The following is a 19,373-nucleotide window of genomic DNA, read 5'->3' on the forward strand; positions in this document are numbered from 1 at the left end:
GAATGCCTTTCCCCTCTGCCACAACATCTGCACACACATCAGTCCAGCAGTGGCTTCACTATAGACATACAGACCAAATGCTATTACCCTCACTCTAGCTATGATCATCATGGAGCATACAGTGGTCTCTCAGGACCTTCCAGAAACCCATATAGCAAGATGAGAGAGGTTGGAAGAGTTAATGCCTGAATATGCCACCATAGTGCCCCCTTGGCAGGAACTAAGTCCTCTTTCTTCAGCCTCAGCCAATCCCATTGCACTAGAAATGTTGCAGTCCCATTGCATGATGGGAGTTAGAGTATCAATGAGGTCTGGGAGAAATTTTCCTCCCCAAAGAAGAATCTCTGACACACACACACACACACACACACACACACCCACACACACACTTATAAAACAATGAAACAGAGGCCATAAATTGGAAAGAAAGTGAGGTGGGATACTTGGGAGGGTTGGAGAGATGAAAGGAAAACTGATGAATTTTAATTAAAAAATTATAACACACCCACAAACACATATATGTTAGAGGGAAGGAGTTGTTACATGTAGAATTTAGAAAATAACCCTTCAGTATTTATTATCCAATGAGGGCTAGCCTGCATTGATATTAAATCATTATGTGGTCAGTTCTAATAAGGCATCAAAACCCAAGTTGCTGTTAACCACTGAGCCATCTCTCTAGCATCAAAAAAGTATTTGTTGTTTGTTGGTTTTTTCAAGATGGAGTTTCTCTATGTCACCCTGGCTGTCCTGGCCTCACTTTGTAGACCAGCCTGGCCTTGAACTCACAGAGATCCACCTGCCTCTGCCTCCCTGAGCTCTGGAGCTACAGGTATGTGCCACTGCCTCTGGCGGCACAGAAGAATTTTTAAAAGAACCACTAATATCGTCTGATCTTTAGTGCTTTCTAGGTCTTTGAACTGTGGCCAAAAATATTTCTAACTTATCATTGAGTATTACAATTCTGAAAGCGATACTGTGATTTAGTGAGGCAAGGAGAGGAAAGGTTGTCACAGGATAAAGGGTCCTGCCATCCTGGCCTCCCGTGAAGCAATGGCCTAGAGGTGGTCCATCTGTTATTCCTCTCCAGTGCAGCTACTGCCTTTTCTTCTTCCTTCCAGCTTTGGTAACCTTCTGGCAACCAAAGAGACAGCACTTTGTGATGAGGAACAGTATAGTCACCACGCAGGCCAGCAGGAACCCGATCACATCCAGAGAGTGGTACTGGACCCAGTTGAGGTCATGGGCTGCCACACGAAGGTGCTTGGCTCCTTTGTGGCGCATGACAAATTCTATCCAGAAGACGGCTCGGTCCAGGGGCTTCACGGGCTGTTCATGGTGAATTCTGGATAGCCGCATGGCATTTTCCTTGTAGCTAAAGACAACAACATTGAGAACTATTAGTTTACTTTATACATCAAGCCTATGGATGATTCAAGGAAAACGTCATGAGTCTCAATAGATTGAGTAGGAGAATGGCAGGTGTTTCTACTGGGATATGTTTGGAAGATTGCCTGGAGGTTTGCATTATCTGAGGGGCATTCTGACCAAAAGTGGAATGAAAAATTACCTGGGGAAGTAAATCTTTCCAGCAGAGCAAACCTATGTAAGGTGCTCCAAGCTCTGCAAGGGAGGCAGTTCAATGTAATTTGAAGATGATCACATTGATTCCCTTGAGAAGAAATGCTGTCAACATCCTTTGAAATCTCAATAGAAACTATTGATGGTTAAATATGGGTAACTGTAAGAAAGGGACATATTTTCCCAAGATGACATAAGGTTGAGATGTAGGTCACTGATAATCCAGCTAGGATACTCAATGGCATGAAGTCAACCCATAGTGCTAAGCACAGTAATTATAAGGATGCAGAGGAAGCAGAATTTTCAACTTTAAAAATAGGTATCTATTCTATTTCTTTGTTTGTGGCACTGGGGAAGTGGCATGCCCCATATATCATGTGTGGAGGTCAGAGGAAAATGTGTTGAGGTCAATTCTCTGTTTCACAATGCAGTTTCTGGGGATTAAATCAGGATTTCAGGCTATTCAGTTGCATCAGGGCATGGAATTGTTACTAACATAAGTGAATGCAGGAACACAACTTAGACCAGCAACTCCATAAAGAGTGTGGATTTATGGGACATATTGAAATCAGAATTTCCCCGGAGTTTAGCTTTCCTACTATTAATAATGTGCTTAAAGAAATAGTAAATATCATAATAGCAATGAAACCTTAATGTCCATGGTTTTTGGAGCTCTAGTCCTGATAGGTAAGGAGAGGAACTGATGAGGTGTCCATTGTTGGTATATACATATGAAAAATGTGGTCTGAAAACATAGTTGAATATTATTCAACCATTATGCAGAATGCAATCCCATTTTTACAACGAACAGGGTAAAACTGGTGGGTATTCTACTAAATCATATAAACTAGGGCCAAAAGGCAAACACTGCCCATTCTCACTACTGTGTGGGACCTAGGAGAGGTGATTTCATAGAAGTATAAGTAGACCACTGGTAACTGGCATCTAGGAAGGGAGACAATGTATGGGGACAGAGGGGTCAGCTAATATATACATGCTGACCCGGGATAGCAGAATAGTAGGGTATTGAAAGTCAGTGACTGAATTAGAATTTCATGTCTTATTGTAACTAATGGATCATAGAAGGGTTTTTTTCCAGCATTGATAATAATAAAATTACAAATGTCTAAGGAGCTGGAAATGTCACATCTTCACATTTGGTAATTGCATATCTTATATCTATATATACATTTATGCATAATTATTTTAAATTGGGCAATGATTGAGGATTACTGAAACAAAGTATAAGAGTTTCAGATATTTTAGTCATTGAATCGAAACAATTGACCTATTTTTAGCTTGATTGTGCTGTGATGTAATTTGATCTTATTTGTAGAAATTGTGTACTTTCATTTAGCAAGAGAAAATGATTTCCAGCATCAAAATATCCTAAATAAACTTCTTCTACAGTGAGTCTATAGGGTGGTTACAGTCTTAACTGACAGGTAAAGCATACTCCATGGTGTTTAAATAAGTTTTATGTTTACTGCTGTTGCTTTCACAATTAGGCTAAAGATCAGATGAATGCTACTGTTCCCTTAGATAGGACCTATCTTGTCTAGTAACCATGTGAAGAAACTGTGTACTCACGAAGGGTCATTGGTGACAGTCTTCAGTGCAGTGAACAAGTCTGTACTGGACATTGTGAGAAAGTCCAGTTTAACAGCTGCTCCTTTGGTCTTCATACGAACAATATTATCATACTGGTCCCCAAACAGAGGAATGCCAACCACAGGGATCCCATGGTAGATTGCCTCATAGATGCCATTGGTGCCACCATGAGTTATAAAAGCTCTGGTTTTTGGGTGACCTAGGAAAGCAGGAAATTAAGACAATGTATTAATCATAAGTCTAATACAGGCACAAAACAGTGAACTGTTCTCTAGATAACATTATATGTCCGTGACACTGCATTTCTCCTCTCAAGTCTTAGAGCAAGGAGCACTGCAAGCACACAGAGCATTAAGAGAAGACCACATAGAGGAGGTGGAGTGTGGCAGTAAAAGGATTGTGTGCAATGGAAAAAGTGGGCAGAGCTTCACCCAAGTGGAGCAATCATCATGGGCAAGGACAGACTGTGGTTCAGGTGGATATGTTCTAAAGGAACAGTGAGGTCATCACTGCTGCCCTGCTTGTGATAGGTTGGCTCCAAACAGCAGAGAATAAACATGGATCTGGCCATCTGGAATGAAAATGTACAGAATAGTCCCACCAGTTCCTTATCCATGTTCCTCAGGACTAGATCACAGCCGTCATCACTACCTTAGTGTTGACACTGACCTTCCTGGCAGCCATTCCTCATGCCACCTGCGTGTCCTGGTGCTGCTTACCTAGAAGGTCATTCTGGGGGATCCACTTGTACAGACGGGTGTTGGAGCCCAAGATGTCTGGCTTCTTGCCTTCGAATCTCCAAAGAACCTGTGGAGATAAAGCTATCCTCTCATTCCTTTGGTCAAACATAAAGTAAGTCACACTAGAGTTCTGTAGAGATTAAGAAATAATCCCTCAATTTATAATGGATAAATCAACTGTGGTACATCTACACAATGCAATACTGTCCATTTAACAAAAACAAAGACATCATGAAATATGCAGGCAAATGGATGGAGCTGGAAAAGATCATCCTGAGTGATGTAACCAGACCCAGAAGGATGTACAAGGTAAATATTCACTTATCAGGGCATGTTAGCCATATAATACAGGATAACCATATTATAATCCACAGACGTAAGGAAGCTAAGTAACAAGGAGGACCCTAGGGAGGTAGCTTAATTCTCCTTCAGAAGGGCAACTAGAGAGTGAAGCAGCTGAAGAGAGGAAACATGAGGGGAACCTACTGCAGGTATCCAATGAAACTCTCCACACAGAAAAAGATCAAAGCAGACCCGGAGTTTCACAGCTAAACTTTTGGCAGAGCACAGTGAGTCCTATGGATGAGTTGGGGGATAGAAGGTCCTGGAGGGCACAGGAGCTCTATAAGAAAACCAACAGAGTCAACAAATCTGGGCCCATGGGGGCTGATGAAGACTAATGCTCTAAACTAGGATTATGCATGGAGAGGTCCTAGCCCCTTCAACTCAGATGTAGTCCGTATGCATGTCAGACTTCATATGGTTCTTCTAGTAAAGGGATCAGGGTCTGTCCCTGCCATAGACTCTGTTGCCTGCACTTTCATCACTTCCTCTTGGTGAGGTGCCTTACCACAGCCCAGAGGAAGAGGACGCAGGCAGTCCTGATGAGACTTGGTGGGCTGGAGTCCTTTGGTAGAGGAGAAGAGCTCCCTCTGACTGAGGGCTAGGGGAAAGGAACAGGGGTGGAGGAGCAGGGGAGGGTGGGATTGGATTGGGAGGAGATGAGAAAGGGAGCTACCTTTGGGATGTAAAGTGAATAATCGTTTTTATAGTTTATTTATTGGAATTTATTCAGATTACATCCAGATTGCTATCCTCTCACTTGCATCTTCCCTTTCCCCCTTCCTCTTTCACTCTTATCCCTTCCTCCAGACCTCTGACAGAAGGGGACCTCCTCCCCAACCTCATGACCACAGCCTATCAGGTCTCATCCAGATAGCCTAATAAATTAAATCTGAAATAAAAAGAAAGGAAGGATGAAGACATCGTCCTCCTGTCTAATAGGCAGGCAAGAGGAGAGACGATGGGAACCGGGAAGGATGTCTGCAGCAAGGATGCCAACACTGCTCACACTTACGCATTGATCCTTGTTCTTACCCATGTTCCCACCTGCCACATTTAATCAACAGCAACTCAGGCCACGTTAGATCCAGCAAGGCCAAGCAGAAGAGTTCAGAAATGTGTGATGACAATTCAAGTTCAACCCTCCAACAGAGTTACTAATGTGTACCTTGATTTCGTTTTTTCCTATATACTTATAGCAATGTTTATTTTTCAAATTCAGTATAACTATTCGCCAGTGGTATTAGAGGTAGTTATAATCATGTTTACCATAAGATATTTTGTTGGTTTAGTCCCTTGTAGTGTGACATTGTCTAAGCCCATGGTCCCTTCAAGAGCAAGTCCCCAAGATCCTCCCCATTTCAACGTTAACAGGCTCAGTCCTGCAGGTGGATTTGGGGCCTAGGAAACCTGCTCTACAAAGGTTTTAGACTAGCAGAGGAAATATACTTGCATTAAACCCATTTTCAATATAGACAATCACATTAGGCCAACATTACAAGTGAACATGATACTAAGATACAAACCCCATTTAAAAACTTACATATTCTTTCTCTTTTCTATTTGACTTGTATTGAAAAGAGATATTTCATGCCATATATCGTGTGTGTCGTTACCTCTCCATTAACACCTCTCCAGACTTTGCTCCTCTCTCCTGCCTTCCAAACCCACATCCTTCCTTTCTCTCCCTCTCCTTAGACCACAAACAAGCATCCAAATAATAGTTATAAAGTAATATAAGATAAAATAAAAACAAACAATACAGGGAAGCAGAAACACCATTTTTTTAGACAAGTAATTATTTTTATTTGTGTGTGTGTGTTGTGCTTGTGTATATGAGTATATGTATGTGTGTGTTTGAATATGTGGATGTATATGCACATGTGTGTATTTATGTGTGTAGGTGGAATGATGGTTTGTGTACATGTGCACCTGTGTGTGTGTATCTGTGTGTGTATATGTATATGTGAGTGTGTTTGTGGTGTATATGAATATGTGAGTATATGTGTGCATGTGCATATATGTGTGTGTGTGTACTGTGTATGTGTGTGTTGTGTGTATGTGTGTGTATGTATATATGTAGTGGAAGTGTTGGCCTCATCTGATGCCAGGAGTACTTTGGATCCCATGTCAGGAAGTTACAGGCAATTCATGAGCTGCCAGACTCGGGGACTCAGAACTAAGTTCATGTCTTCGAGGTGAAGAACACATGTCTACAAGACAAGCCAGCTCTCTGGTCTGACAACTGCCAATTATGAGTGCTTGTTTATTGTTACTGGGCCAATGTAATTACTGGTTACAATTTAATAGTAATCTGATTACACTGTCGTGAGTCCAGAGTCCTCGGTTATCCTCCAAAGAAATAGAGGAAGTGACAAAGCAGATTTTTGGATCTGCCTATAATATGTCAACAATAAGAAGTTCACAAATACCTGGTATGTGTTTTCTTTCTGAACACAATGTTAAAAATCAAGTTGTTAATAAAAAGCCTCATCTACTATTTGACATCTGTCCCTGGTAGCTTTGTGTCACCAAGCTTCTGCAATGAGACCTAGAGCAGCGCGTGACCATCTCTGTGAGGACGCATCAGCAGGACACTGTATCTCACCTTCTGTGGGATCTGGGCCAGGCCTGCTGCAATCACATTGGCCCTTTCTTCTGTTAGGTTACCCACCATGGAGCCCAGGGAAAACACCACAACACCATGTTCTCCGGAAGACTGGACGAAGTCTTCTATTTCCTGTAAGTGAAGTATCAGAGCATCACAAAGAGCAGCAGCAGTAAACATCCTGCATATGAACTGATGCCAACATCCAGGTGAAGGAACTGAGCACTGCTGTAAATGAGCAGAACAGTGGGTGCGTTGAGACTGTTCACACCCACATATAGGATGGACCGTTGGAACCTGTTGTACATGGCTTACAGTTCTCAAGTCATACAAACAGCCCCATGTTGTTTTCATCTTGAAACCAAGATGTGTGGAAATTAAATCCAAAGTTCTCTCCTTCTCCTTCCCCCATCCTTTAGGTACCAAATATCTGCTTTCTGTTTCTATTATTTTGACCACTCTAGGTAGTTTACATAAGATATTCTTCTTATTTTACTTCTTGCTTGTTTGCTGGCTCAGTTTCCCTAGTGTACTGTTTTAGAGGACATTCCATGCATACATAGCATAGGGTTTCAGGTTTAGGGACAGTTCCTTAAATTTGCACACAATATATTTTCCTCTATAATTCTATTGACATATAAGTTACTGCCCGTTTTCTTAGTTACTGCTCTGCATGGGAGAAGACACCATAATTAATGTAACTTGTAAATTAAAGTATGTAATTAGGGTCTTGATTACAGTTTTTTTTGGGGGGTAGTTTACTGACATATTTTTGGGTAGCACTGTGGCAGGCAGGCAGCATGGTCCTGGATTAGGATCCCAGGGCTCAAGCTAATCCATACATTGCAGACAGAAAGAAAGAGACCAGGCATGGCTTAGGCTTTTGATACCAAAGCCCGGTGACACATTTTCTCCACAAAGCCACTCCTCCTAATCCTTCCTAAACACTTCACCAACTGGGAACCAAACACTGAAATATCTGAGCCTGTGGGGGCCATTCTTGTGCTGACCTCATCATTCTGCCCAGCAGGAGCAGTGCCACTGTCCTCAACCTCACACAACTGTCTTGTTGAGATCCTTCATTCAGTTCACTTGCATACACACTTAGGAGTGGAACTCACACCATGAATCCATTCCTAATTTTCAAAAGATTGTCCATTCTCTTTCCATTGAGTTTAAACAAGCAGATGTTACTTGGATTGCAAAGATATTTAATATACGCCATCAATGTGTTTCACTGTGTCTGCTTCTGCAAGTGTATGTAAGCAGGTATATAGGTTTGTACATATGCATTTGTGTGTGTGTGTGTGTTTGTGTGTCTATGTGCACACAGGTGCATGTTTTAACTTTTGTGATTGATCAAGAGAGCAAATAGAGACACTGACTTCTTAGGTGAGTTTTTTTTGTCCATACTCCATTAGTCTTCTCTCAAACCCCTGTGTAGGACTTGGCTTTGGACCTCTCTCTGCCTTCAGTGTTTGTGTGTTCTTTGCACACCTGAGTACTAGAAAACATTCTTATCCAGAATCTTGTTGAATTACTTTAATCAAAATGCTGATATTTGTACTACTGATTCTTCATTTTCATACCCTGCATACTCTTTCCTAGGGGACATTTGGCTCTCAAGACTCAAAATAACTTTCTTATCATAAACCTCAAGGAGTTCTACCACAGACAGGATTCAACTCATCACTGTTTTCCCGGCATGGCCATACTGTACCATCCATGCACATATTTGAAACTATAGTTATTAGTCATGACTTATTGACCAACTCTCTGTTACTGAGTCAAATTCCTGAACAAAAACAGTTGATCATGTTGGCTAGGGTGTATTTTGTTTTCTAAATGTATCACTCTCCTTTATAGGTTGAATTTGAATCCAGAACAAACGGAAGCCAGTGTCCTTCAGTTTCTCCATTCTAATAGGTTGGCTTAAATTCCTTGGATTGTAGAATCTGGTTATAGTTAAGTCTGTAGAGTTAAGGGCACCTGATTCATTAGAAATCTTACTTGCTGACTGTCTTGAGAGTGGCAATTGTTCCCTGTCTTCTAGAAGGATTTCGTTTTGCCTGGTTTGGTAAATCTGTGAACTAAACACAGGTCTTCTACAAGGGCAGCAATTGCTCTTATGCCCTGAGCCGTCTCTCCAGTGCCCTCCATTTTTAAATCAGTGCAGAGCGCAGTGGGTGTCACTGTGACATTTTGAAATATAATTTGTTTTTGTTTTTGATTGTTTCCTGTTCCATGCCTCTGTGTATCTAATTCCAATTTTATTTTGTACTACAAGTTTCCCTTTCTACTTTCATGTCACATGTGTTCTATTATTGCCACCTTGTGTTGTATCCCAGGAACACATATTTAAGATAAACTATATGTACGTAAGTACACACATACTTGCTGATTATATAATATCCATTTAGAAAACTAAAATCTTGTTACAAGAGCAGTTTTACTCATACAGAACATCATAGATTTTTCTCTATGTTTCATTGTTTGTAAATTATTGTTTCATTTAAAATATTTATGTAAATTTATGTTATGATTGAGAAAATACTTGTGTATTCTTTGAAAAATAGTCATAGATATATTTTATGGATTTGCAATGGAAATGTTGACCATTATTATATGTTCATAGCACACATATAAAATAATAGCAGTGTTTTATCTAGGTACCATTCAATGTTTCTGTCATGAAGAACTTCTATGAACCATTATCCTACATACACCTAAATTATTTTTATGCATAATTTCTCAACAGTTTATTATAAAACAAATTCTCTTCTTTAATATTTTATTATATGTGTGTGTGGGTTTTTTTTTTTTTTTTTGCCTACACATATTACATGCATTCTATAATTGTGAAAGTGTCCCCAGGAGGTAGGAGAGGGAGTCAGTGTCTCTAGAACTGGAGGATAGATGATCATGAAGAACCACGTGGGTGCTGGATCCTCTGCAAATGCAGCAAGTGCTCTTAAAATATGAGCCACCGTTCACCCCACAACACAAACCTCTGTCTCTGTCTCTCTCTCTCTCTCCTCATCACAGAGTACAGTTTCTTAAGGGATGATGCAATGGTACTAACATAAATCTACACCGTCATCAGTTGCAACTCCATGGACCTCTTATTTACAGAAATAGACTGCTGTTCAATTAACTTTAAATCCTTAACTGCGTGGGTTGAAAACTCCCAAATCCTGCGACAGATTGTTACTTTCCTACCTTCATCATTTATCTTAATGTAAAGACACAGAAATAGCATTTTAGAATCCTGGGTGAAAGTGTTTTCATTTTAAATGGTCCCAGGGCATGTCCTCATTCATAGCACACTGCCAGGCAGTGCCACGAATTTGTCACTGCCAAATCTCACTGTCTTATCTGTTGTCAAGGAGCTGAAGGAAAGGTGAGGGGAAACTCATTAGTACAGAAGAAGGCAGCACAAGGAAGCCCTAATTCTGTTTTCAACATAAGTTAACAATATCCCTAAGTCTTTTATCTCCTCTCTCTTACACCTACTAGCTTGTTCAAATCTCTCATATTTGTTCTCTTCAGGAGCCCCACAGAGAGATCATCAATGTTGGTGGATCTGCAGCCAAGGGGTCTCACACAAACTGAAGCACCAAATAAGGACAATGCATACAAAGAACCTAGACCCCCTTTTCAGATATAGCCAATGACAGCTCACTCTTCACAGTGGGGAGGAAGGAGGGAGCAGGGACTGCCTCTGACAAGAACTCTGGTGCCTGCAATTGAATCACTTTCCCTCAGCTGGGTGGCCCTGTGGGCACATAGAGGAAGGGGATGCAGGCTATCAGCATGAGACCTGATAGGCTGTGGTCAGCTGGTAGGGGAAAAGTGACCCCCACACCCACCCCAGAAGCCTAGGGGAGGGGAATAAAGCAGGAGAGGAAAGGAGAGTGGGAACAGGGAGATAAAGTGAGGGGATAACAATGTGCATGTAATATTGATAAATTATATTAAAATGATTAATTACAAAAAGAATCTTGCTCTCTTTCTTCCTCTCTCTCCCTATCTCTCTGCCTCGCTCTCTCTCTCTCTCTCTCTCTCTCTCTCTCTCTCTCTCTCTCTCTCTCTCTCTCTCTGGGGTATCCCTGCTCGCCCTTTCCTTCTCTCTCTATGCTCATTTAATAAACTCTTTATCTAATAAAGAAAACTCTTACTTTGGCAGAGATGTAACAAGAGAATATTACTACTTTTTGATCCTCATTTTACCAACTTTAATAACTCATTCATTTCAGTTTCTTCTGGCCATACAATTCTGTATGTTGTGGGCCACTCAGTAGAGCATGGGTAACCTATCAGTAGTCATATCTTTAAAGGAATTGACTCATATTCCTTTAGAAGCTGTCAACTGTTGACCCACCCACTCAGTAAGTTGGATTTGTTGATGAGCCGCAGCCCACTCCACCCAAACATGCTGGCTAACACACTCTCGTGCAGCTCTTGTGAAGGCAGCCACAGGTGCTGATGGAGTTCGCTAGTGCTGGGGCCCTGTCATATCCAGAGGACAATGCTTCCTCTGATCTTCCCCATCCTATTTCCCTTAAAGTGTGTCTGCCTCCTACTACACATTGTCTCTGACCCTTGGGGGAGACATTGATATAGATATCAAAGTAGAGGACTTGACAGTCGCTTATTTTGGGTCCTTGACTGACTGAGTGTGAGTTTCTGTGCTGTCTAATGCACGTTACTTCAAAACCTTCTCAGATGAGGTGTGAGAAGCGAGTTGATGTGCATAGAGAGATATTCACTAAGAAGGCACCCTGCTAGTGCCCCCATTAAACAAAGTACTGGGAGTTGGTTCATCACTGAGGCCCACGGGCTCCATAGGCATATGTTCATGTCCAGATATATAACACCGGACATGGCTTTCCTCCTGTGTGGGGGCCTTAAATCTCAGCCCCTATCAGTTATGGTTCCCCATAACACTCACACTGCCATTTTACTCATGAACAAATCTTGCCACGCCAGTCCTTGCAGCTCACTGGGTTGATATCAGGGGAAGGCAGTTGATGAAGTTTTCACCGCAGCCTACACAGCACATTCCATCGCTATGAGAAGTAGAAGCAGGAGGAAGTGTCCTAGTCAGTGCCACCTGATATCTTTCTTTTTTATGATCAAAATGTGGCATGTCCTCGGCATCAGAGTCCTACTATGAAAGCATAGTGGGTAGTAGGGGCAATGAAAACACCCACCATTGTTTAGTAGTCTGGACCCTTATGGCCAACACCACCAGGGGCTGCATTCTGTACCTTGAATTAAGTTCCTTTCTTTTCTGAGAGTCTAATCCCTTATATAGGATAAGCAAACTGTTTCCCTTATCTTGCTCCATACTTCCTCTTTACTTTTACTGCCAGGCAACTTGCCATTTCCTCCTTGTTAACAGTGCCATGGTTCTGTTATTCCCCTACAGTGAGTCGTTAAGAGTAGAACTGTTGGTGATGCTGGGTGAGCCTGTGCACCCTTTGTGTCTCTGTACACTCAGCACTTCCTGTGGGATGTACCTGTCACACTATCTGTATTCTGGTGTGAATCACTAAAGATTTCTCCATGTTGTGTTGTAGTCTAACTATGCCAGCCCTTAGAGCCCCACAGGTTTGCATAAAGGAAATGGAGACTTTTGTGATGGAATAGATTCAGGAGTTTCCACTGGCTGGTCGCTATACTGGTCTCCTTTGCCTCTCTGAGTTGGACACAAACACCCTACAAGAATAAAACATGATCACTGTTGCTGGATATTCAAGGCAAACAGAAGCAAGCAAACAAGAATATATTTACCCTAGGCAGGGGCTTGGCAGGTCTGCAGTGGAGTCCACCAACAAAATCAAAATTTGGTAAGACAGGATGAGGAAATTCCAAATCCCAATAGGTTCGAATGAGCCATATATCTGCCTTCCCCATAGTCTCTGCGAGTGTCGTGGGTCTTCCTAGGAGGAATCAGAAGAGTGAAGGTATAAGATGTGACACTGTGTCAGGTGAAGGTGAGTATGCCAGGTAACCTTCTGGAAGCACTCTTGATAATGCAGAAAAAGATGTTGACATGTGTAAATGTGGGATATGAAAAACAGTATGTGTGTGTGGTTGTGTTGTGTACATGCACACGTAGTGTTTGATATGATTTTGTAACATATATGTTGCACATACTTAGGCTTAGAGATATATAAAATCACTGTGTGGGTGGCTTTGAGAAGACACCATATCTGTATCTCACTCTGGCTTGGTAATTATGTGTGTGACATTGAAATACAATTAAATGCCATTATCTATGATCAGTGCCCCTCATACTAATGAAACCACCTTTCCCTGGAAGTATCCATCTCCTTTGCAATATTGAGCAGCTGGAAACTTGATGTGTATTCCTCTAAGTGAAGTGGGAATTTGTGTGCTGTCTTCTTTTGTTTGGAGATAGTTGGATGGAGCCCAGGCTGGTCCCTAAGTTACTATGTAGCCAAATTGATTTTGAACTTTAGATTATCTTCCTCCTCATCTCAACTGCAGGGATTACAGGTGTGTGCAGCCGTGCCCAGGGTAAAGATCAATTTTAGTTTGAGACAGGGTTTTACTATAAAACCCAGGCTGACCTGGAAGAGAATTTGTGAGGCTACCTGAGCTCTTTGTCCTGGTACTGCTCGTAAACTATGACAGACTGTACAGTAATTAGGTATGTCTAAGTTTGTTTCCAGATAATAAAGGATAAAAGTCTATACATTTTTTTCTTTAAAAAGAGACACTGTTTAAAACTCTGTGACTAAAATTCCCATGCAGATACTTTAGCATTGTTTAATTTTAAAAGGCACTCTTTCACGTGTGTGTTTGTGTGTGTGTGTGTGTGTGTGTGTGTGTGTGTGTGTGTGTGTGTGTAGAGGGCATAGGTCAGAGGACAGTTTGTAGGAAGGCATTTTGTCCTACTACTCCTTAGGTCCTCTGAATGGAGGAAAGGTGTTCAGGTTCTTGGCTGCATGTAGCTTTATCTGGAGCCATTCTCTGGAACCATTAGAAGTTTAAAGAAGAGTTTTAAACACTCAGTGAGGGAATACTGATTTTCTAAAATTTTGCATTCACAAACTTGGGTTGTCTAGGATAGAGAGAATGAACTCACAACTATGAACAAATTCATTATAAAAAGACAGAAAATATTTCAAAATTTAAACAAAACAATGAGCGTAAATTGGTATTTTCCCCAGGCTCGATAGGTAGTTGTGCTAGCAATATGTGTTACTCCTTAGTCCTCAGTATGCATGTCTGTCAGCAAATAAGACATTCTCTAAGTTTAAAACAAGCATTGTGTGTTCATCTGTACTGGTCAACGGGGTGAAGCCCTGGCTTTGCAATGGTGCAAACATACTTCCATTCTCAGCTTTTGTGTAGGAAGGCAAAGAAAGAAGAGGCTCCACACTTTGTCCTCTGCCTTCCAGAGTTGTGCAGTGACACAGCATTCCAATCAATATTCTGATTGATATCGACAACAACAGCAGCAGCAGCAACAACAATGATAAAAACCACCCAGGAAAAGTGTTTTATAGAAGTGAAATAAAATAAGTAGTAAATGGCTATGTTTTTGGGTAGAGAAACCCACATATATTTCTAGGTGAACATGTGCCTTTGTGAAGTGTCCTGTGCAAGTCAGAGACAAGCCTTTCAAATTTGCCATTGGAACAGAGACTCTTTTACAATACTTTGCATTTGACAGGTAATGTCACAGGTTTCTCACCATTTTACTTATGAGTGGGCTACCCTGTTCTTTCAAGGTCACCTTCAATGACACAGCCAATTGAGAGTGCTGTAGTTAAAAGGGACACAGCACTTACCTAAGACTTCACTGTAAAGCTCATTCCACTTCTTCTCATTAAATCCCTGGAACCAAAAGTCAAAAGAAAGCGTGTAGATGACACTCTGCACTCTCTCTGTGAATGTCATTCTGTCCCTCAGTTCTGACATAGCAGCAGGCACATAGGACGGAGGCAGCGGGAGTCCTCCACTGTACTTTTCATAAGTATTTCCAGGGAAGAAGCGGAGACTGTAAACCAAGGGTATCTGGAGAATCTCAGCCAGCAAGTCACCACAGGGGACGAAGGGGTCTGCTACCATGACATCAAAGCTTGATTTCTGTAGTCTTGTCATGAGGTCCTTGTTAAACACAACATCTCTGCAGAGACTCTCACAGTAATCTGATTTGCTCAAATACAATTCTTGCAACATTAAAAAGTATGCCCAAAATGATTTCTTTGGCAGCTCATAAATGAGCTTGCTGAAGGCTTCCACAAAAAGTTCCTCCAAGTCTCCCATGGAATAAGATGAAGGATATGTCTCAAACTCAATAGTAGATGTGTTGTCAACTTCATAGGAAAAGAAAACTGACGGTCTCAGAACAGTCACCTCATGTCTCTTCTTCACAAGCTCATCTAGGATTGCCCTTAAGTTGAGCCAATGGCTGAACTCCATTGGCCACACCAGCACCTTCCCACTGTTGGCAGCTCCAAAGAAGCCACTCAGCTGTAGCAGGAGCAGGGCTGCTGTCATTTTCACAGACATCTTGGTTACATTCAGAGCTTCCTTTCAAATGCCAGGTCACTCAGTTCTTGCAGCTAGAGAGAGAGAGAGAGAGAGTAATACTCAATTAGTTAATGTATAATTTGGCCCTTGAAAGCAAATACACACAGGATAGTCACAGCCTCTGAATGGCAAGTGCCAAAACCAAGAGGCAGATGTGGTGGTGGGAAGTGATTCCTGATTCTGTGTCCTTGAATATATTAGGTACTTGGAGAACCCTGGAAAATAAGTGCTCTCTCACTCTCTCCCCTAATGTGGCTTCCCTGATAAAGAACGTCAAGTAAAGACATAAGCGTCTCATTACATTTTCCTTTTAGTTTTCAGTTCAGTGTACTTTCCTGTGCGAGCTGGAGACATCAGTGATTTGCCACACTATTTAATGATTTCAGGTATATGATTCATCCAAGTGTAAATTTTCAGCTAGTGTGTTCACAAGGATTATAACGGGGTATATTTTAATTACAATCACTGACACACCTGTAAAACTCTAGAAATTGGTTTTGGTTAGCATTATAACTCTAGTGTTTTAAAACAAAATGGGTTTTTAGAAGTACCTTTTCCTCAGGAACAGGGCCAATCAGACATTTTTATTATAGTTGTTTGTTGTATTCTTCTTAAACGAAGGCAGATATGGAGTAAACACCTGTTTTGTTACTTGATTCTTGGAGTACACATATGCTCATTTTTGCAGCTTTGACAGTTTTGTGTCCATTTGAGTTTTCATGTTTTAAAACTTAGCTTTAAGTTCTCAAGGTGAAAGGTAAATATTATTTAAAGCCATTCTGCTTCAGTGTCCTCAAGTTGCACTCAAGTTGATCTTCTGCACAAAGCTCACATGATACATGGAAAAGCCTCTGTAGTAGTTGATGGATAACATCCTTTAAAGTATGTTCTTCAAGGGAAGAATGAAAACAAGGGTAAGGAAGGTTTAATTATAATGCCATAGTGAAAACATAAAATTTGATTTACTAAAATGCTTGATGTTTGAACAGGGTATTTAAAGGATCCTCGATACCAGGAAGTTGACAGGTAAGTTGGGTTCACTCTTGCTTAGCTTTGAATTGCATTCTTGGAGCTAGTTTATGAATGACCTGAATTTAGTTTCACAAATCTTATTCCCAACAGACGATTTTCAGGAGTTCGCCGAGATGTATTTTTAAATGGGGTAAGCATTAAATTTTACATACTTAAAGTTAGGGTCTGATTTGTTTTGTAGTCCATCCATTTTTATTTATTATTGATAATATCATCTTTTATTTTAGTCCTACAATGATTATTTGAGGGAATTTCATAACATGGGACCACCACCTCCTTGGCAAGGAATGGTTTGTATTGCTCTGTTTCTGCATTCCTGTATCCATGAAAAGACTTAAAATAATTGGTTAAGATGAAAGAGTTTAGTTAATTTTGTTTATGCTAATAATTACGGGCATAATATAGATAAGTATACAGCATACCATGGTAGTGTTTAGTATAAGCTCTTCCCTGGGTGTTTACATTTCTTCTCTCATCTTTCTTTAACACGTGGACCCAGTTTCATGATAACATCTGTTTACCTGACTCATAAAGTTCACTGGCCATTCATTTATTCTTTGGCTTATCAGACAGATATTGAGTAGTTTGCATAAGGAAGTGTGCTTACTTTGCATATATGTTGCTAAATGAACATTTCTGTCTATTTCATATAGTTTAACCTTCAGTCAAATGGTGTCAGTTTAGTAGGGCCATGCAGAAGATACATTGACTAAATTCATGTAACGTTTCTAATTGTACCTGTGTGAAAATTAGTATAAATTTCAAATAAGAGTGAATTGAATCCTGAGTTTTCCTTTTCCGTTTTCAAGGAAATTTGATGTTCTTATGGTATATTCTGAGATATCCAGACTATCTGGAAACCGATCCCAAGAAGTGAACCTTGGTTGCGGAATCACCTCTGCACTTCTTGTTTCCCCGTTTCATTTTTAAGTGATCCTAGGACTTAACTTTCCTTTGGATCCACTTGAAGCAAGTTTTACATGATCCTGTACATACAGCTTAAATTTGAAAATTCTTTGAGTCTGAACTAGGAAGATGAACTTGACACTCAAGTAATGTATCTTGCGCCCTTTATTAATTTTATAATGGCACCTTACAATTACACTTAAATATTGGTGTTTCTGTGGGCGTATGCATGACATACACAGAGGTACAAGTCCTAGGGATTGAACTCAGGCTGTCATGCCTGGCAGCTGCTCTTTTAACATGGTGAGCCATCTCAAGATATGGACATTTCTTAAAAAGTTTTATTAGTTCTTGGACTTGATTTTGAAGAGAGATTTGAGAGTTAACTGACTTTAGAGGCGAGGGCACTGCAATTGTATCTTAGCTATGTGTACACTTGTGTTATGACACTTTCTATAGTGTGACTGACTGTAGGCTAGTTGTTTATCCTCTTGCAATCTGGCTTTTCTGTAATTTAGTATTAATGTAAATGTGCTACGTAAAATGCCGAAGAAGTATAACATGCTAAGGGATAGTGCTTTGGTTTTCGTAAGCACCCTATTTTTTAATTTCTGCTAGAATTTAAATGATAAAAGTATTGAGAGAGAAACTCTATAGATCTTTGAGTATGCCTTTGCTATGTATATTTTCACTTTAACACTAAGGCTATTTTGGAAAGGAAAAGTAAAAACTACACAGTTCTGGAACCATGTAGCTAACACATGCTTAGTATTTTCAGAATGATATAGTCACTAAGAGTGGATTGTTTTATTTTTATTTAAATTTTTCTTTTGAGACAGGGTTCCTCTGTACAGTTTTGGCTCTCGTAAAACACAATCCATAGGCCAAACTCACAGAGACCGGCCTGCCTCTGCCACTGGAGTGTTGGGATTAAAGGCATGGCTCACCACCACCCAGCTCTAAGTGTAGATTTTTAAAGGACTACATTAACCTGTGAATTGAAGTTAAGCCTGGTAAATTATGGCAGTGTAACACATAAATTACAGCAGTTCTTTAAAGATGTGTTTATTTTTGTTTTAGGTACATTAGTGTTTTGCCTGCATGTATGTCTGTACACCATGTGCATGCAGTTCCTGAAGGAACCAGGAGAGGGCTTCAGAGACTCTGGAATTAGAGATGGTGATGAGCCTCCTGTGGGTGCAGGGTATAATATGCAAATCCTCTACAAGAGCAAAAAGTCCCTTTTTTCCACCATAACCATTACGACTTACTAAAGAAACAACAAGGACTCTGAGACCCTGGTTCATCATTATTACACGTTTAACATTAGCCCAGTACTAGATTCCCTTCAGGCATCTCTGATTGTAACTTACTACCTCAATCAACAGTAATCCACATTTCACTTTGATCATGAAATGAGAACACAGGAAGGTGTTTGGCCCAAGCCACAGTATTTCTGTGGAGAGCTTGACTCAGGGCCTGGGTGGGGGGGAGTGAGCAGGAGGGCAGAGAATGCCTTTCCCCTCTGCCACAACATCTGAACACACATATGTCCAGCAGTGGCTTCACTATAGACATACAGACCAAATGCTATTACCCTCACTCTAGCTATGACTATCATGGAACATACAGTGGTCTCTCAGGACCTTCCAGAAACCCATATGGCAAGATGAGAGAGGTTGGAGGAGTTAATGCCTGAATATGCCACCATAGTGCCCCCTTGACAGGAACCAAGTCCTCTTTCTTCAGCCTCAGTCAATCCTACTGCACTAGAAAAGTCACAGTCCCTTTGCATCATGGGAATTAGAGTATTAATGAAGTCTGGGAGAAATTGTTCTCCCCAAAGAAGACCCTCCGATACACACACACACTAACACACACACACACACACACACACACACACACACACTTATAAAACAAAGAAACAGAGGCCATAAATTGGAAAGAGAGTGAGGTGGGGTACTTGGGACGGGCTGGAGAGA

General features: G+C 40.8%; 1 protein-coding gene and 1 long non-coding RNA gene across 2 annotated transcripts; one reads left to right on the top strand and one right to left on the bottom strand.

The window, feature by feature from the left end:
• Nucleotides 1-461: 461 nt before the first annotated feature.
• Nucleotides 462-15,485, bottom strand: LOC311584100 (UDP-glucuronosyltransferase 2B31-like). The gene is made up of 6 exons (XM_084758188.1): nt 14,709-15,485; nt 12,679-12,827; nt 6,883-7,014; nt 3,912-3,999; nt 3,172-3,391; nt 462-1,375 (listed from the first exon to the last, which is right to left on the bottom strand). The coding sequence occupies exons 1-6, from the start codon at nt 15,430-15,432 to the stop codon at nt 1,096-1,098; spliced, it is 1,593 nt and encodes a 530-aa protein (XP_084614314.1). The 5' UTR covers nt 15,433-15,485; the 3' UTR covers nt 462-1,095.
• A 596-nt stretch (nt 15,486-16,081) lies between these two features.
• On the top strand, nt 16,082-16,775 carry LOC311584118. The gene is made up of 3 exons (XR_014774786.1): nt 16,082-16,479; nt 16,552-16,615; nt 16,713-16,775. It is a non-coding gene; the product is annotated as an uncharacterized lncRNA (long non-coding RNA).
• Nucleotides 16,776-19,373: the final 2,598 nt, after the last annotated feature.

The sequence above is a fragment of the Acomys minous genome (genome assembly GCF_964271855.1).
Source record: "Acomys minous genome assembly, chromosome: 15".
Lineage (NCBI taxonomy): Eukaryota > Metazoa > Chordata > Mammalia > Rodentia > Muridae > Acomys > Acomys minous.